We start from the raw sequence: 21127 nt of genomic DNA on the forward strand, positions 1-21127 counted from the left end.
TACAGGCAGAAATACAAAATTACATCACAGAGGTAAGATGTACACACACACATGCACACGCACACACACAGACACACACACACATGCACATACGCACACACAGACGCACACACAGACGCACACACACACTACAGAAAAGCAACTAGAAGCAATTGACATGACGCCACCTGTCAGTCAGTCCACTGGTTTTTGTCGCAATTTGTTGCAAAGTGAAACTGAACCAGCTTTATTTCTGACGACGTCTGAGTTCATCATTATGAATGTGCTGCAGCCAGAGGAGGGCAGAGTAACTATAAAAATATAGTCAGGTAAGAGTAAAACCACTTATCTTTACTCAAGTGAAAGTAGAAAGTAGCTGTCAAAGAAATTACTCAAGTAAGAGTAGAAAAGCATTTGGTAAAAAGAGAACTCACTACTGAGTAGCAATGAAATGATCAGTCATTTATTATTTAAAAATTACATCATCAGATGAACCACAATATCAAGGTAAGTGGAAAGTTTGGTATTTTAAGGACCAAACTGAAAATAATTTATATAGTAACAAAAGGTAACGAAATCAGGCAAAATGTTGTTTTTTTTCAAAATGATCTTCTGTGTCTGGTGAATCTTTGGTTAAAACCTGTTTGTTTTTCATTCAGTAGAGAAACCCAGACATTTCACTCAAGCAAGAGCAGAAATACTTCAAAATAAAATGACTCAGTAAAAAATATGGCTTAAAATACTCCTTAAAGTAAGTTTTAAAAAAAATGTTTCTCAAGTAAATGTAACTGAGTAATTTAGTAAATGTAACTGGCTACCAACCAACTCTGCTTTGAAGATAATAATTTACCATATGCAATATTCCAGGTTCCACAGAGGAAGAATAAAGACCATTTAAAAGCTTGTGGGCTCAGCATAAAGCAGCAGGATGGTTTCCATCAGATGAGTCACTGAGACCCTCAGACAGGCAAACGTAAAGAAAATACAGAAAATAAAAGTACGGCAGAAGATAAGAGGATCTGCAACATTTAAACTTCACAAGGAATATTTAGGACAAAAAAAAAAAAAAAGCCGATGCAAATGGGTTTGAATAAAATCTAAAAAAGGCTTTTATTGCTGTTTATTTGCGTCGGCAGAGGCTTACAGAGCAGACGCACAGCTGATGATCTGTGACATGATTCCACATTCAGACGGAGAGCAGAAAGTATTCTGATCTCAGGGGAGACGTGACGGCGTGAACAAGAAGAAACAAAAAACAAAAAAAAGGAAACAGTCTAACCTCCCGTTCCCACGCACTGAACTTTACGACGACAGGTTGCCATTCACTGTCAGAAAAACCTTTAATTATCTCCAACTACATCCAAATACACAATGTCATTTGAAAAAAGGGAAACAATCTACTCTTTAAGTTGAATTGTCCCTGTAGCCATGGCAGCTGCTAAATATTACATCCAGCTTTCTTCCAGTTTTTAGTTTTTTTTGGTTGCAGATTATAATAATAATAAAAAGTAGGTGCTTTGCCTCTGCATCGTTGTTAACTTCCTGACATTTGTCAGACTTGGTCACGGAGAAAGAAATTATATTTATCTCCATAATCAAAACAGACATACAGGAATATTTACCCATTTGAGCTTTTTACCATTTTATACCAAACCTGAATATGTTTCAAAAAGATTTTATGTGATAGACCAGTGTTTCTGAACCTTTTTTGGCCCAGCGCCCCCCTATCCCTTATCCAGGTCCCTCACCGCCCCCCACCAAAGAATGTGTAGGCTACTTTGCACTGACCATTATTTTATTATTACTATTACTATTGCAGATGTTTTGATTTTTATACTTGTTTCTGTATTTATCATCAAAAATAATTTGCCATGGGAATAGAAATTATTTTCACAGGCTTCTACGAAAAATGCAACAAACATTCAAGTTAAAATTTGTAGGCCTAACAGCAGTCAGAGTGGAAAAAATATTCTTATTTTGTGCCATTTTCTAGTTGTTAAATATTCCACAAAATGACCAGATAAAAGATGTTCAACATGCCAGTTTAAACTTTGATCTATTTGCAAAACGACTGAGCTCTGCAACATTAAAACATGGATAGAACTGTAACTACATTAATCATAGCTCTTCTTCTCTTCAGTGTTTGTTGGTTTCTGGTGGTGCAGCTCTGTGCTGCCTTCAGGAGAATGGGACATCAGAGTATCATCCATAAAACTTCACCCACATGGCATTTATTGTGCAAACCAGAGCTTACAGTGGAAAAACAAAAGTTCATTTTAATGCCATACAAATATGAGAAGGAAACATGGATTATATCTTTATATAGACCTGTTTATTGATTTATAGATTAATAGTTTTACTGGACATAAATTACAAAGAACAAACCTTTTTCTTAATCAGATCCTAATGAGTCAAATTGAAAGTGTCATGGAGTCATCAGCCTCATGACATTAACACTGACATGAAAAATAATATTGAAGAAATAAATATATCAAATCTAATTAAAAACATAAATAAGTGATAAGTTCTTTACTGTTATGGTCTGTAAGATATATTTATTCTCAGTATTAGATGTGGTCTCAACAAACCCATGGCACTTCAATATTATTTTACCTTTTATCTGAAATAGTGTCTGTTTATTCTTGCCATACAGTCCTCTGTATTAATTTTTGCTCAAAAGGTCTTGCCATACCAGTTTATTCCTCTGTATTTACTTTAGTTTATTCTTGAATTTTGTTCTTTATTCATTTCCATTTAGTTTCATTTGATTAGTATTATCCTCTCTTGGTTTATTGCTATGTCCACTTTAGTTTCTTTCCTGTTGCTACATTTATTTTATCATTTATTGACCATCAGTAATCTTCACTCATCACCCTCTGCTCCGCCTAATCATCATGATGTGTTTCACATCATGTATTGATTTTTTTCACTGTTCAGCGTTGGATTCTCTGTTTTTATGCCATAATTCACATCTAGTTCGTCGCTCCGTTTTATGTCCCGCTTCTCCTGTTTCAGTGTTTTGCGTAAAGTGCGGGTCATTTTTTCTTTTTAACCCCCTAAGGTGCAGGGCAGTCGGGAAGCATATCGATGGGGAAAAGGCAGACTGACATAAACCTTTTAAAACAATGGAAACAATTTCTGCATTCTGATTATTGAAATTTAAAAGTGCTGTGTTGTTCTATCACACCCGTTTCATACCGGACCACTTACAGCACCGGTGTTAACGCTATAAAATGAACGCTCTCTATCTTGGTATCACCCATGGAGGGATTTCTTTATTTAAATTGGTTCATTTTTCAGAGGGATACAAAGTGAAGGTATCGTGATTTTAGTAATTACATGTTTATAAGAGCGATTTTCTGTTGTCCTTCCATGGAAGCGGGCAGCATCCAGACGGAAATAAAACACTTTTTAATATAAGTTGCTGCTTTGACATGATCACAGAACTGGCAAAAATACCAGATAAAGTGAATCACAGCAACGTCATCAGCCGGTGTAACGCTAAACTGATGTGGTGAAGCTACTAGCAGGAGCGGAGCTGCGCCAAGAAGCTACAAACACTGAATAGAAGGAGAGCTGCCATCGATACAGTTGCAGCCAAGCATGATTTAATGTTACAAAATACAGTTTAACCAAGTTGCTCAAAGTCTAAACTGGTATTGTTGTGCATTTAAGGTGTAAAGTTTACCTTCGACTAAACGCCCCCCAGAGGAATCTCAGCGCCCCCCTTTTGTAAAGGTGTCCACCAGCGCCCCCCTTCGTCCTCTGAACGCCCCCTGGGGGGCAGAACCGCCCACGTTGAGAACCGTGATAGACTAATGTAAATTAAGCTAGCATGCTTTATTTTAGTTAAATCTCACAATCTCATATTTTTCCGGTTCTGCCGAGTGCTGGATCGATCTGGTCCGTTCACACGTTTGATCTAAATCAACAGATTTAACGGTTTGGCGTGAACCATTTATAAGACTCTTGCAGTGGTGGGAAGTAACGAAGTACAAGTACTTTGTTACTGTACTTAAGTAGAGTTTTCGTGTATCTGTACTTTACTTAAGTAGATTTAATAATGGGGACTTTCTACTTTTACTCCACTACATTTTACAGTAAGTATCTGTACTTTCAACTTCACTACATTTCTACAAAACTGTCGCGTTACTCGTTACATCCAAGTCGCGTTGCTCTTTTTTTCTGTTAAAATGTGAAGTTCAGGGACTTAAGGTGGCGCCTTAAAATCCGAGCAATATCGTAACTTACGTGTCTGTTGTCACCCATCGCCTCCACCTTTACTCGCACGCGAAGCTCCAGACATGCGCAGTGGTTTCCTCTGAGCGAGTCTAATCATCAGTAATATAATAGCGCTGCATAAATCATAAGATATGGCGACATGTAAAATCAGCAGCGCTTCGCTTTCACAGATGGTGGGACTTCGTCCAACTTTTAGCGTCATTTGGAAGGAAAGCTTAAAGAAAGGTAAGATCTGTGGACGTGATGCTAGCAAAGCTAACTGTACTGACGTAGACACACATGTTGCATCTGCGATGAAAAAAAGTTGTCACTCATGCGCTGAATTATTGTGTGGAGGTTTTGACTGAGGTGTCGCACATATGGGACAACGCTGGTACATTCAGGAACGATCCGATTCTTCTGGACAGATCTTTACTGATTGCATTTATTTAAGCTCTACGTATTTAATAACTAGTTTTTTATGGGAAAGTGGATCTTTCAGATCAATTTGAGAAGCAATTTTGATAAGTAAAAGTTAATTTTTTTGTGTCACGTAGCGCGGGGTGCTGATCTTGACTTCGTCTTGGGTCGGTGACCTTGACTACAACTCTGCTACTGGCTCCTTGGTTGCCTGTCCTCTCCCACCCACCTTCTTTCCATCCCCTTTCTGTTGGATTTCTTTAAAAAATAAAAGCTACTAGTAGCAAAAAAAAAGTGAAGTTCATGTTATGTTAGGACAGGAGACAAGATGTTTCCCTCCCTGAAATTATGATGCATAGAATCACATAGTAAGTAATCACATACTGTAAACATAATAAAAATATGCTTTATCTGTGGCATTGTTCATTAAAATGGCACATTTCTAATGTATTAAGAGCAACTGGCAGCTCAGAGTTCCCATGCACTAGTCATACCGGTGAAACACCGTTACTGCACCCATCGTCTTTAACCCCTGTTAACAAGTAAATTATTATTATTATTATTATTATTATTATTATTATTATTATTATTATTATTATCCCATAGACATTTAAATGCTCCTTTTTCACTTTTTTTTCACACACCAGTGGGCATCACAAGAGGTTTGTTTGACTGATAGACCGGCCCAGGTCATGTTGTGGTTCCACTGACACTTGCTCTATGCCTGTTAGGAGATGGAACCCAAATAACAAATAAAAATGGGTGGGCGGTAAGTGGAGGGGCCAATGGTTCCCTGGCCCCTCCTGTTAAGCTGCACAAATCACTGCCAGTTCAGACTTGCGGGAATAATGCATCTAGTGCCCACAGATTAAGTTTTTTTTTCACAGCGCATGCTCACTGCGTGCTATTTTTACCCTTAGCAACAGTTGCCATGCTGCTTACAATGACGTCATCAGCATGACTTCAAATGATGTCTGTGTCATGAGGCCCTTCTGAGGATGACTTTATGATGTCATAGAGTCCATGACATCACCAACTGATCCGTTAATTCTCTGATCAGTTACCACAAATCGGTTAACAAGTCAGTCAACTCGAGATTCATTTGGACGTTTTAGCTCAGCACAATAAAGATGAACGACGAAAGCCCAGAGAGAGAAATGGATGTGAAACCTAAGGTTTCTTTTTGGACGAAAGTGAAAAAGACATTGTCCAGCAAAGTTCATCCTGGTCAAAGAAGCCCAGATTACAAAAAGAGAAACTTTCTCAGTGAACTTCTGTGGGAAGTGATAGAAAAGGCTGCAGATGGACCAACTCTGCATCTTGTCCGACAAGTTTTTGAGGAACAACATAGCAAAATTTTGAAATTGCTTTTGAGAAAAACTGGAGATATAAATGTGAACGTACTCTCGGAGATTTCAGAAGAACTTGGTGAAAGGATTTTCCAGAGTCTTGCGAGAGATGCATTCCACTTTGCCAGTGGACTGCATTTAATCGCACTACTGGAACACCCAGAAGGACACCAAGTCATCGTGGAAAAATTCAAAAAGCACCTGGAGAATCCTGTTCCTAAAGAGAAAATGTTCACGTCTACCAAAAGAAAGATCCGAAAGACTTTTTTTCCAACTGAAGACTTGTACGCAGATGAAAACTGCCTGAGTGAAGATTATACTCAGGCAACCATGGACCCTGAACAATTTTTGAGGGACGCAAACAGGATGGGATTCAGACGTGGAACAGAAGATGAAAGGAGAATTATGGTTCAAAATATTCTATGGAGATTGATTTATAAGTCCAGTTACAGATCTACCTATGGGCATTACAAAAGGAAGGACACCGAACCGGTCCAGAGAAAGCTTGCTCCAAAAATATGGAAAGAAGTCAAGGACATAGATTTTGTCTTTTATGACAAAATGGAAAAAAAAGCCTGCCGAGACATCCTGCAACTTCTGTGGGGCAATGAAGACACAGTTAGAGAACTGCTCTTCAAAATGATTAAAAGCAACAACCCACTAGTGATTCACAAGGTTGTGGAATGCTTTAAAAGAACCCTTGCACGACCGAGAAAAATCAATCTCAAAGACACCTTTCTCCAAAAGGCATGGGGCCTCATCAAAAAGGCTGCGGGTTGCGGAGACAATCCAGATGAAGAAGAGAGGCAAGAGCCCACCAAGAGTGGATCAAATGTTGTGTTTAGTCCACACTTAGCTGGGCCTCTAAATCTGGTCAACTCAGAGGTTGGTACTGACTTGGAGGAGTCAGGGCCGAACTCAGAGTCAGGGCCCGCCTCAGAGTCAGATCCCGTCACCGAGTCAGGACAGACGTCTGAGACGGGACCCGTCTCAGAGTCAGGACCCGCCTCAGCGTCAGGACCTGCCTCAGAGTCAGGACCTGCCCCAGAGTCAGGACCCGCCCCAGAGTCAGGACCCGCCCCAGAGTCTGGACCCGCCTCAGAGTCTGGACCCGCCTCAGCGTCTGGACCCGCCTCAGAGTCTGGACCCGCCTCAGAGTCGTGGCCTGTCACCGAGTCAGGACAGAACTCTGAGACGGGACCGACCTCTGAGACAGGACCGACCTCTGAGACGGGACCGACCTCTGAGACGGGACCGACCTCTGAGACAGGACCTGCCTCTGAGATGGGACCTGCCTCTGAGATGGGACCCGTCTCCGAGTCAGGACCCGTCCCTGGACCCGTCTCCGAGTCAGGATCCGCCTCAGCGTCAGGACAGACCTCTGAGACGGGACAGACCTCTGAGACGGGACCTGCCTCTGAGACGGGACCGACCTCTGAGACGGGACCGACCTCTGAGACGGGACCTACCTCTGAGATGGGACCTGCCTCTGAGACGGGACCTGCCTCTGAGACGGGACCTGCCTCAGAGTCGGGACCCGTCCCCAAGTCAGGACCCGCCTCAGAGACGGGACCTGCCTCAGAGTCGGGACCTGCCACAGAGTTATGACCTGTCTCTGAGTCAGGACCTGTCTCCGACTCACGACAGACCTCTGAGTCCTCATGCCTAATCTCACCAACCTAGTGACACCGTGTCAGAAGTATCAAAACTGTTCCTCAGAAGAACTTCGCATCTTACCAGAGCGGATGATTATGGCCTTAAAGATTGCTTACAAGTTTTCAACCTGAGAATACCGGAAACCATTAGCCATCTGTTGTTACAGTGAGAGAAAGACGGGTAGATTAACCCGAAGAATCAGAATTGGAGGCCGAGGGAACGATGGCCCACTGGGAGGCTAGAAGGGGTTCGAAGAAGAAGGAGAGAAGGTGGGGGGCTGACGTATCGTTAGAGAGGAGGGGGAAGCGAAGGATTGAACGAAGGAGAGACATTGTGGGGGGGCTAGTGTACGATGAGAGGTACACTAGCCCCCCCTCAATGTAGAGGTAGATGTGAGTGGTCAAAGAGGGTGGTGCCGGTCTAGCGTACCGTTGAGTGCTGGGGGGGCGGATGGACGGCGAATTGCAAGAAGGGGGAGGAGCTTTGGCTGCAGAAGGAGGGGGCGAAGGAGAGACATTGGGGGGCTAGTGTACCATGAGAGGTGCACTAGCCCCCCTTCAATGTACAGGTAGATGTGAGGGGTCGTAGAGGGTGGGGCCAGTCTATCATACCATTGAGTGCTGGGGGGGGGCGGCCGGACGGAGAATTGCAAGAAGGGGGAGGAGGTTTGGCTGCAGAAGGAGGGGGCGAAGGAGACATTGGGGGCTAGTGTACCATGAGAGGTGCACTAGCCCCCCTCAATGCAGAGGTAGATGTGAGGAGTCGAAGAGGGTGGGGCCCGTCAAGCATACCATTGAGTGCTGGGGGGAGGGGGGGTGGGGGGAGGCCGGACGGTGAATTGCAAGAAGGGGGCGGAGGTCTGGCTGTAGAAGGGGGGGGTGAAGGAGAGACATTGGGGGGCTAGTGTACCATGAGAGGTGCACTAGCCCCCCTTCAATGTAGAGGTAGATGTGAGGGGTCAAAGAGGGTGGGGCCGGTCTAGCGTACCGTTGAGTGCTGGGTGGGGGGGGCGGCCGGACAGCAAATTGCAAGAAGGGGGAGGAGGTCTGGCTGTAGAAGGAGGGGGCGAAGGAGAGAATTAATCCCCCCGATCCACCTATAAATCCTATTTTATTTATATAATTAGGGCTATTGTAAACAAATATTTTAGTAATCGCGTAATCTATCGATTATTCTTACGATTAATCGAGTAATCATATAAAAAAAAATTGACAAAATAAAGTTTTGGTAAATCTGGCATAACAGCAGTGTTACTATCGGATATCAATATCAGTCCAATTTTTCATTTTTGAGCTTCCCTAGCAGTTACTTTTTTGTTGTTTAGAAAACTAACCTGTAATAATAACAACTCGTTTTCTAAGTTAATATGAGAAAAAGTCATACAAAAATCTAAAATTAATTTCAATTTAATAAAAAGAGGCAGGCTCACAAATACGCTTATTAAAAATATCTATGATTCAGCTTTTAGTTTATGTAGTCAGTCAGTAGATGAACTCTCACGTTGCCCCATACATGTCAAGCTTTGAGTTTGAGAATATGGGACATGTCACCTGAAGTGGTGGTGGGCCATAATTTAACAGTTTATGTTAAATTATGGGGAAAAAAACTGTTAAATTATGGAAAAATTCTGCTGAAATTCCATAAAAAACAAGAAAGTGTACTGACAGAAATTACCAGGATATTTCCCTATTTTTTCATGGAAAACTTTGAAATAAAATACTGTTAAATTACGGGAAACTTCTGATGGAAATTCTGTAAAAAACACTGAAAATATCACGGCAGAGAATTAACAGGACATTTTCTGTATTTTATTTTTTTCAGAATTTCCATCAAAATATTTTCCTTATTTTAACAGTTTTTTTTATGTCAAATTTACCAATATTTTGTTAACCCAAAACTGAAATTCTCTCTTTTTACTCTGTTTTTTGTGATGCATTCACAAACTTTTTAAAAAACCTTGGACATTTCCAAATACCATTGAAGTCTGTATTCTATACCATATGTTAATTATAGTGTAAAATATATTACAGTTAATGTATTTAATATATTATTAACATAATTTTGAAACAAAATTAAATTCTAAGTCCACAGGAAATGTAGTTGTAGAACACAAAACACTTAGTTTGAAAGTAGCTCATGCAAAGTGATGTAAAAATGAAACCATTCTACAATCAATTTGCAGACTTTATTTTGCAATTTAAGACCATAAATTAACATGTCATCTAGTCTTTATAACTAACATTTACTATTATATATTAAGAGCTAAACATATTCTTGAGCTTGCTAATGTTTATCTTCTGTACATCACAACTAATTTATTGCATTTTACTATACAAATTTTCAATGTATAAATTAAATGTAAAGCAATTTTGACTCTAGTCTTTGAAGTCAAATAAACAGTTTTGTTAAGTTATTACTATAAGATGGAACATAAAAAATTGCTTTTGAACATGAAAATCATAGTTGTAAACAGGACCAACATACTTCAAAATCAATGCCGAAAGTCATCCATTATTTTTATGAAATACAGGCATAAATATTTTGTTAAAAATCAAATGCTACATAAACCCAGCCGGTAACACTTTACTGAAGGCGGGTGAATAAGACTGACATGACACCGTCATAAACATCTGTCATGGACATGAATAAGTCTTCATAAATATTTATGACTGTTGTCATAAAGCGTCATTCAGTAAATCATGACACTTTTAATACAAAGTTGACATTATTGAAAATGTCTTTGTTTTGACAACTTGACATTAATCCAGACAAAATGATTAGTGATTGATTAATAGTATTCAGCAGGTTGTTTTCCAATGTATTAAAATTAAATACGATCGGTACACTTAATGATATTAGCAATTAGGTAATCCATTCAGCAAGCACTTTTACTTTTAATACTTAAGTATTTTTAAAAGCCAGTACTTTTTTACTTTTACTTAAGTACAAATGCTAATGTGGTAGTTTTACTTTTACTTGAGTACATTTTTGTCTGTGTATTTGTACTTTTACTTAAGTACATTTTTTGAGTACTTTCTCCACCACTGGACTCTTGTTATGGACTTTGTTGCTATTAAATTTTAGTATTTTAGAAAAAAAATTGATTTATTATTTAAAAGGTTTCTGTGACATTTCGGTGAGTTATTTAAATTTTAGCTGATTAAATTTTTGGAAAGTTTTTGCTGCTTCTCAGTTGTTTATTTCTCTTTATTAATATTGAGTAAATCATGTGTGGATGATGTCAGCAGTTTTATCTTTAAACGTGTCTTTGAACATTTATTTTATTAACAAGTGCCTGATGAATTTTGGTTTTGTCACTTTCCGTGTTCCCTGTGGTCCAGAAACATAAATGCTGATTCTAGCTGCAGATTATATTAAAACTATTTAAAAAAGTAGACTTAATGGGCCCAATATTGTTTTGGACACATAAATCCAAAGAGAACCAGTACTTTCCATTCCTTAATTACGTACTTTTGTATTAAATTATAGCTTGTAGAAGTATTCATAGCCTTTGAACTTTTCCAAATTTTGTCATAAGTTAGAATTTTGAAACATGCATAATTTAATTTCCACTTTACCGCTTTCACACTAAACTCCAATGAAACATTTTCACAGTCGTGTTTGTAATGTGACAAAATGTGGAAAAGTTCAGGGGTGTGAATACTTTTGTCAGCCACTGTACATGGAAACAAGCACTGATCCTACCCAAATTTTGACAATTTAGACATGTTGAAGTTTAAAAGCATAAAATGTCTCACTACATCTTAAAATACCTTCAATTGAAATTGAATTCAATTCAGAAATATTTTGTATAGTGCTCGATAAATCTCTGTCTCCCTCCCTGGGGGCAACTTACAGTAAAAGGTTTTGTTTTTTTCGGCAAAGTGAGGAGAGAGCTGACAAAATGTTAAATGGAGAATGGGGGGGTGAGGGAAGCAGCGGGTAATCAGAAACAGAAAGTCAACCTTTGGAATGGCGAAAGACAGCAGGCAGATATGTATGGAGAGACAAATGTGGACAGAGGTGGGGATGGACAGGCGGGCAGATGGCAGCCCGGGCTGTGTGCGGCGCACCAGGAAAACAGTATTCATCAGAATCAGTTAACGATGGACACAAACACAGACTCAATCTCTGCTGCTGCTGCTGTTGACGGGAGATGGAGAAGGAGCAGCGCTGACTGCTGTGGCGGGCCAGAGTCTAAACGGAGCACAGGTGTGCCAGCTGTAAATTTGGAAGAAGCCAAAAACAGCTGTCACACTCTTTAACACACACGGGAACGAGCGTGGATCTGAGAGAAACCAGAGAGAGACAGGAAACGGAAACGTCTGGAGAATCTTATGTGGCGTCAAAACAGATGGCATCAAACGTAAAAGAACGGGGAAAAGAGGGATGAAAAAAGAGGGAAAAAAGAGGGATGAAAATGTGCATTATCCTGTCTAACTTACATAAATTCATGTGGAGTTATGGTCAGTGCTTGGTTGGCAAGCCATTTTGTGGTGATTTAAAAAAAAATCAACAGACTCCAAAAAAAAAAAAAATCGCCCAAAAAAAGACGAAGGAATACAGTGTGTCATATTTTACAGAAACAAAACAAACTATTCACGTTCAGTGACAGTGACAACTCTTTGTTTGATGTTTTTATAAACGGACTCGTGAATCAGCAGTCCAATGTTACGTACAGTTTTCCTGTCGTCTGTTTGACAGAGCCGGACTGATGAGCTGAGGTTCTGGACGAACACATTATGTGTCAAGATGAAAAACTTTTCCTTCTGCACAGTATAAACTCAGGACTTCATGTTCTATGACCAGAACGGTGAATCGCTAAGCTGGAATTGTCTAAACCTCTCAGTGTCAAAAATAATGCTGCGATCTTCTCGTTTCTCACCTTACGTGATAAGGCCTGTCGTTCACTGACAAGAATAGAGCGACACGGGGTAGAGCTGCCAGCCCTCCGCAATTAAAACAAAATTAAAACCCTCTCGTCGTTGTTCTGGGAAGCAGATATTTAATGTAAAATTTAATTTAGCTGTATATTATGTTTTAAAAATATCTATTGCACCCTATATTTTCATGTATCGACATTAAGGCCCACTGACTCTTATAAAACTCTATTTTTTAAACTCTTATAACACTGATCAATGCAAAAAATAACTAAACTAGTGCCTTCTGATACACATATGTGGAGACTAGGGATTCATCGATATGACAATGTGGGCTGATATCAATATCTGATATTAATATTGCTGTTGTGGCCGATGTTATCCAACAATCACTGTCACATGACCAAACAAATATCACATGACCAAGCTCCTCCAGAAACAAACAGCAACAAGATGGACATAAATCTGTTGTTAACATCGGCCAGGTTTTATTTATCGGACCGATACTGATGTTAGCGCCGATGTATCGTGCATCCCTAATTAAGACGCAATCGCACTTCATTTCAGAGGACTAGCAACAGGATACAGAAACTGACTTTAAGCGATCTTCTGTCAAGGTAGGAGCATAAAATCCTTCTGAAGGGCAAAAACTGAAGCGGAGGGATACCTGTGGCAAACGGGTCTCTCCTTCGCCCCCTCCTTCTAAAGCCAAACCTCTTCCCTCTTCTTGCAATTTGCCGTCCATCCGCCCCCCCAGCACTCAATGGTACGGGCCATCATTCCATCAATTTAAAGGGGCAGTATTATGTGTTTTCCAGGCACATAGTGACATTTTATAGCCTAAGTATTGAGGAACTAAGATAGTGTCAATTGTTATGAATATGCCAAATGATATTTATGTGAGGCAATTTAACAGCTTGGGCCTCTGTCTCTTTAAGAAGCTCCTGCTCTTTCTGAAACTCAGCCTTCAGCACGTCATTATGTTTACAACCATTGAACAGAGAAGGAGCTCATACCATGAGCTCAGCAGGTGTTTGATAATAGCTGCTGCCGCTAGTCTGGAGGAGCTGAGTGAGGGAAGTGATTTGCAAAAATGTGTGAGCAAACGTGAAATTGAAGGATTTTTCAAACATGCATGGAAGAATCAAAGCAACACTCCAGGTATGTTTTTGATGAAGGAATAACATTATAGCATGAGTTAAAGCTAAAAAAGAAGTCAGTTTTACAAAATACTGCCCCTTTAAATAAAACATGGAGATTTATTAAACCGGTAAAATAAGCTCTACAAAACCATAGATTTTGCTGTTGGTAAATTTTCCTCCTAATCCATAAAAAAAATCAATTTTTAAAATAATCAATGACATAATAAATGTTGGGAATTCGCAATCATGAACATTTTTGGAACATCTGTGTTATTTATACGGTAGTGCCAGGGTTTTTGAGCGTCGGGCTAAATCTGAAACATTTACACAATTCACTGCTTCTCTCAACTCTTAGAGCGGAGGGATATGTGAGGGCTCACATTAGATTTGTTTTGGTACATTTGAGTTTACTGAATCTGTTTATTTGCTGATACAAAGTGTTTTAAATCTCCATGGTGACTTTTTGCTTTGCACCGACTGATCTATTATTCCTACTTTCTGTATCAGTTTGCATGCAGAGCATCTGATATCCAGTGTAATGAAAGAAAGTTCGACTGTAGGATAATTGGCTTTTGCTGCCGCAGTAACAACTGCAAGCTGTTCTTTGTCAAGTTTAGTGAAAATCTGGCCGACTGCAGCAGCATGAACTTTTCTGACTGACTACAAGGGTCGCCTTGGCTAGGAAAAGCACAGTGCATAATGTTTATTTGACAGCTTGTTTACTCCCCGGAGGAGCCTCCAGTCGTTTAGCGCCGGCGCCGGCTGATTGACAGGAGGCATGGTGTCATCATGTGTCCATCTGGAGGAAGCAGATTTCCACATTCTGGTTGTGCGGTGCGAACGGGACAGCAGCTGTGTGGGTGCAAAGTACGAGGATCAAGTGGGTTGGCAGGTGTCTGAAGTCTGCAGAGAGGCTCTCAGGACTGCTCCTCTTGAGGGGCGCAGAATGCACAGACTGCAATATATGCCAGGATCTCAGTTTAGTAAAGCACTGAAATGGCAAAGCAGTAGCTCTTTAAACATTTCCTGTGTTTGTCCTTTGAATCAAGCTTAGAATGCTTTGATTATACCACGGAAAGAGTGGTTATATTAGGTGTTATCAGTTTTTCTTGTGTCTGATGTCATTTACGAATCTGATTTACTGATCTGATCCAGAGACATGAGATGTGTAGAGCAGGGCTACTTAAACGTTTACACCCCAAATACAACAGGGCCGGAGTGCGGAACATGTTGTTAAAGGGTTAATAGAGGAGTCATGTTGTGATGACTTCCTGAAGGCGGAGTTTCAGAAAGAGGAGGAGCTTCTTAAAGAGACAGAGAGCCGATTTCAAGGTGTTAGAAGTCAAATTTCTTTAAGTCATATTTGAGACATACAGCATTTTTATAACAACTGAAGGTAACAGTTACTTGACTGTACTATGAAATGTCACTATGTGGCTGGAAAACACCTAATGCTGCCCCTTTAAAACAACATGGTGGAGCCATCAGAAGGATCTTATGTGTCTCATTTGCCTGAATCAAACAAAGATATTCCCAAAGAAAGCAGCTACAGTATAGCAAGGCGGACGTTTGTTGGCAGAAACATGTTTTTATATGTAAATGACCTTGTAAATGTAAACATAGCTTTAAATCCCATTTTGTAAAAAAAATAAATAACAGCTTTTTTTTGTGTGAAAAACACTACGTCAGAGAACCAGAACCAGTTCAATAAAGATTACTCTGGACTCGGAGAATGTGCCGTCGAAAGGATCCTGTCTGTTTATACATTTTATTGAAGAAAATGCTCTAATCATCTCGCAAAGGAGAAACGCATGGATGAAACCACAGAGAAACCACAGATCAAACCTCCAGTCTTCACCGACACGATTCGTCTCTCAAATCTGCAAATCGTGAACGTGTCTGGTTTTAGAACCAGTGCCTTTGCTGAGATAAATTAGCTGCTGTAAAAGTACAAAACAATTCAAGCTGACAACAATAACTCCAAAGTGCTGAAAATAACCCAAAGAATAAACAACTGAGATGAGTAAAAATACATCTAAAGAGGCAGGAACACTTTGATGGAACAAGCTTCATAATGTCACTGGGAGGTGTGGGCTGAAGCTGGATGAGCAGGGATGAAACAATGAGGCACATGTTTACATTTATATAAAGTTATTCCCACTCTCCATATGTAACATGCAGTCTAATGTCTTTAGTACAGAAGATGAACAGATTTTATAACATTTAGCCAGATGAGGAAGGGTATAACTGAAGTGGAGGGTCTATGGTTTTTGCATTTTTCTTTTACAAATGAAAGTCTACGCTCCATTCTCAACCCTTTGTAGAACCACCTGCTGTGATTCCTACCGCAGGTCTTTAGGGGTTGGTCTCTACCAGCTTTGTACGTTTAGAGCAGGCGTGTCCAGAATAGGTTCAAGGTTCAAGACATCTGGATCAAACGATGGCTCGTCTGCAGAGCATTGAAACCATGAGGGAGGATTAATTACATTATTTAGTCCGTTTTTGTAAACAGAATAGCTTCTTCGAAACCCTCAGTTGTTGCTCTGATTCCATCTTTAGGATGAGTTTCACCTGATGGAAGGTGACCCTCCACTCAGTGTCAAGCGTTTGGTACATTTTCACAGGTTTTTGTCAAGTATTGAGCTTCACGTCAGTCAGAAAGTCCAGTTTTGGTCTTGACTGACCTGATTGCTCCGCACGTTTTCTGAAAATAGGCAAACTGAAAATGGGACTCTCGGGCTTTTTTTCAACCTGCTTTTCCATTGACATTGTTCGCAATGTGACATTTTCATTGTCACATTCCATTAAAGGAATTTATTTCATTAAGGGAAATAATTTTGCAAAAGTTTCAGTTTTTAGCCCAAGGATGAGGTGTTTTATTTTATTTTATTTTATTGGCTGTATCAAAATTGGTGTATTTTGCGAAACTGCAATGGAAACATTTTTTTCGCATCACGAGTAACAAACCAGCTGTTACCACTGGTGTAAATCATGAAGAAGAAGACGACAGGAAGTGGTTGTAGGATGATGGAGCAGGATGATTTTTAAGGACTTATCATGTCAACAAACTTATTCAAGTTTGATTTTATTGGCTTGGAAACAACAATTGCATTTTTTTTGACAGGAATATTGACAAAGTCTTGCAAACATTTGGAATGGAAACACACTTAGAGACTTTGTTCTTGTTCATAAAGGTATGATTAGTTGAGTGCATCTGACGTGTCACTTCATTTGTAATGAGATATGTTAGGTTTGCAGTTGTTCAGTGCTCTTTTTAGTGTTTGAATGCTGGGGATCCGTTGTGGACGGCATCCACTGTGGTCACGATTCTCTATGAAATATTAAAACCTTCAGTTATGATTAGTTTCTGAAATGTGACAAAACATGAAAATCTTCAGGAGCTATGAATGCTTTTGTTGACTACAGTCCAAGATTCACACATAATACACAAGCTTTGCTATGCAGCAACAAACAATGTATGTTTTTAAATGTGTGATATGTATTAATGCATCAAAGACACACCATAAATTATGCCTCGTCTATTTTTTTTAACCTTAAGATTTTGTCTTATGTCCAAATACATTCATTCACTCCCTGACGTGGGGATTATAAAGACTTTTCTTTGAAAGAATGTATTTTATTGTTTCTATGAAATGGTTGGTTATCAATTCAAACCCAATATTTAACACGCCGAGTGACGAACATCGTTTTCTAGTACCATAGTGAGTATTTAACAACCTGCATCATGATGTTCCTCTCCTGTTGTTGTCCAGGCTGAAGGCGGGCCTGGAGCAGATGGACCGGGGCGTCGTGGACCTGCAGGAGCTCCGCAGGAACCTGGAGCTGGCGGCGGCCATGTTGGACGCCGTTTACACGGACGAGACCAGGTGAGTCTGCGCGGAGCAGACGGTCAAACTGATGCACAAGTGCGCATGATGCGTCACAGATCCCTTCCCTTTTCTGCAGGCGCCTGCTGGACACGGAGGACGAGCTCAGTGACCTGCAGGTAGAGTCCGTGCCGAGCGAAGTGCGCGATTGGCTGGCGTGCACTTTCAGCAGGAAGATGGGCGTGGCCAAGCGGCGTCCCGAGGAGAAGCCAAGGTTCAGGAGCATCGTTCACGCGGTGCAAGCTGGAATCTTTGTGGAGAGGTAAACGTACACGTCTGACTTTTCTGTTAAATTTGTTTTGTGAAACCTTTAGGAATGTGGAGGAAAAAAAGCCTAAAGTTATTAGAGTTATTGTCTGAGTGGGTTGAATTGTTCTCATACATTTTAATCCATCAATGAAATCTTTGTTCTTGTTTTTCTTCTCTATAGCAGTCTGACAAAGACATTAAATGAGCACTTAAATATTGAAGTCCATTTTATAGTGATTACTCATAATATGACTCATCATGCTTCATTTTACTTACATTTTACATGTAAATGTGATATAAGAGCAATTTACCCATTAGATTCATTCACCGCTCTGCACAGAAGCTGCATAATGAGGTTTATAACAGACTGTTCATATTCTTTGGTTTTTATTACAAAAGATCCTGAACATGGATTTAAAAATCTAACAAGCGCAAGCACACAAAAGTAATGCCAAAGGATAATAATCCTTTGAGATGACCTTAGACTTTCGACATAAAATTCTGCAACATGAAAACCGAAGCTCTCACTCTCCATACATGCTGCACCAGAATCAGAAAACTGCAACTCAAGACATATCACATCAGTGACCCAAAAATAGCAGGAGTTAGATTTACTCACGTCGGCATGCCGGATGCTCAAAACTCAAAGGAACACTGACAGCATGCTGTAGCCTCTGAAAGAAAAAAAAATACAAAAACTGAGACATTTAGGTCACAAAAAAGTAACATACCCTGTCCACACACAGCTGAACACTGTACACTCTGCTCTCGATCCCAAGGTACACAATATTCTTTTTATTTCTCTATATTTCGACCTCCATCCGTTTTAGTGCAGCAACACATGTTGCTATATAGGAAAGAGCAACTTGGAAAAACACAAACAGTTGAGCCAAAAATTAATCAAACCTCTTGTAATTTTAGATTAACATAATTTCATTCAATCAAGAAGTTTGCTTCTGACAGGAAACGAAGAAATAATAATAATAATAATAATAATAATAATAATAATAATAATAATAATAATAATAATAACATTGTGCTAAACATCGTCATCATTGTTTAGCTCTAGGTTTGTTACCACTACTAAGCTGCTTACTTCAACAAGTTCCTAAGACATCAAATTCTCTAATGAAAGTTACTTCAGTTTGGTTTTGTTTCCACCTAACACCTTTTGTCACCGACTAATCAATATCATATTTAAAAATATAGCTAGCGTCAAAGACACTAAATAGATCTGTAATCTTATGCATATATGGGATATAAAAACGTGAGAAATTGTGAAAGTGAGAAAGAGACACGTGAAACTGTGAAAAATCTTGGGGTAAGAAATAACTAGAGATGCTAACACATTAAAGCAACACTTCAGAAAACAACAGGGTGATGCCAGATGAGCATTCCTTTTTGTTTTCATTTCTTTACAGATTACGATAACAAATATTCTTCATGCAGCCTGGGAACTTTGTTGCCTTTTGTCACATTGCAGCGACTCACCTCTGTATGTTTCATTGGTATTTTATATGACTGACTGAGACAACAAATTGTTGGTAAATGTGAAGTGGAAGGGAATTGATGCCGGTTTTGTAATCGTCTTTTACAAACGACTCTCTGAAATGTATGCAGTAGCGTTAGTCAATGACTTTCAGATCCACTTTAAACTTTGATTCCCTTCATTAGCTTCAGCCCGCGCCCCATCAGCTCAGACGTCCGTGTTTGTGTTGGAGAGCAGCAGTCCCACAGCATGATGCTGCTGTCACCATGTTTCACAGAGGAAACGGTGCATTGAAAATGATCTGCAGCATTTCCCAGTGTTCCTGCATTTCCCCTCTATGGAACAACAAAAGCAACCATACATCTCCGTCTTCAATAAGTCATTTTAACTGATATTTTTACAATAATGATTGAAAAACATTTCTAAAAATAATTGAAATATGTGATTTAAAAATGATTTCTTTTCTTTTTGTCCTTTTCTTGCCCCCTCTCCTGCCCCCTGTCTTTGAGAAATTTGTGCAGGATTTGTGGGAAACTGTATATGTCAGATTTAAAAGGCCTGAATACATTTGCATGCCACACTTTTAAGATCTGTATTTGCAAGTAAACGTGAAAACCAGGCATCCATTTCCTCTCGCTTCACAAACATGCGCTGCTTAGTGATGATCTGTCAACAAGATGCACCAGAGTCGATGGCTGTAATGTGACAAAATGTGAAAAGGTTTAAGAGCTCGTAATTAGAGTTCCTGTGGTTCACCCTGAGAAAGTTTTCATTCAGCGTCATTTTGTCGTCTTTAGTAGAAAAAAAACAACTTCTAGGAGTTGTCAAAAGTTGAAGTACATGCATTTAAAAGAAAAAAAAAGAGACAGGTTTGATGTAAATGTAGAAGGTAAATTGCACCCTTTCAGACAAAATTACACTTCCAAATGTTCCGTTGTTTCCATGTTGATCAGAAATCAGGAGTGCCGGCAGAACGCAGAGGGAGCAGCAGTCGTAGGTTTTCTTCAAAGTAAACATAGGCGAGCATCTGGGCTGACAGCAGATGTGATTAAGAGGTCGAACACGAAGCGTAATGACGTTAGCACGCGCGCTACAGGCGAACGGCACACAGGGAAACTTATGAGCTCCGATATCATTAGGTTGTAAATGAGTCGCAGTGAAAGAACGCAGTATCAGTTCATCTGCTGCAGCTTAATGACGCATGAAATCAAAAAATATCTGCTGCAGCCAGGCGTGTGTGTGTGTGTGTGTGTGTGTGTGTGTGTGTGTGTGTGTGTGTTTGGAGCAGGGTTGCCGTGGCAACAAACAATCCATCCTGGTCTCAAGCTGTGGAGGAGGGTGTCGGGAGGGGGTCTGTGTGAGAGGTGTTTATATGCATGCCACTGCCCATATTTATAGGTGTGAGATTGGTGTGTGATATTTTTATCTGTGTGTTTGTGTGTGTGTGTGTGTGTGTGTGTGCGTGTGACAACAGGATGTACAGACGGACTTCTAACATGGCTGGGCTGACCTACCCTCCCACAGCTCTGACAGCTCTCAAGGTAAAAAAAAAGAGAAAGAAAAGAAAAAAGTAAATACCCTGTTCCAGGATGTGGACGTTTTTTGTATCGATCCTTTGTTCAGGTGGAAGAGGGGAAAAGTTAAAGTGACAAGCAGGAAATCGGTTCCATTTAGTGCAGAGAGCCGATAAAAAAAGGGATGGGGTAAATTAGAGACGAAGAAAAAGAAATGAGGCGTTTAGGGAACTGATGCAGAAGAGGGAAAACAGGAACTAGAAGTCACAGGAAACGTGAGAAAACGGAGGCAGAAAAATATAATTGAAGACATAAAACAAAATACCTTATTAAACTACAGA

The 21127-nt window shown here is 39.9% G+C and overlaps 1 protein-coding gene across 2 annotated transcripts in view; it reads left to right on the plus strand.

The window, feature by feature from the left end:
- The window catches only part of LOC103481532 (dual specificity calcium/calmodulin-dependent 3',5'-cyclic nucleotide phosphodiesterase 1A), a 48989-nt gene that overhangs the window by 15512 nt on the left and 12350 nt on the right, over positions 1-21127 (plus strand). The window contains exons 2-5 of one of the 2 annotated variants that reach the window (XM_008437055.3): positions 6-32; positions 17421-17534; positions 17614-17796; positions 20747-20813. In XM_008437055.3, the coding sequence (XP_008435277.1) occupies positions 6-32; positions 17421-17534; positions 17614-17796; positions 20747-20813 (391 nt within the window). The remainder of the gene's footprint in view (positions 1-5; positions 33-17420; positions 17535-17613; positions 17797-20746; positions 20814-21127) is intronic. The other variant, XM_081599313.1, reaches the window with a different exon arrangement.

This window comes from Poecilia reticulata, chromosome 2 (genome assembly GCF_904066995.2).
Source record: "Poecilia reticulata chromosome 2, P_reticulata-male-v2, whole genome shotgun sequence".
Classification (NCBI taxonomy): Eukaryota; Metazoa; Chordata; class Actinopteri; order Cyprinodontiformes; family Poeciliidae; genus Poecilia; species Poecilia reticulata.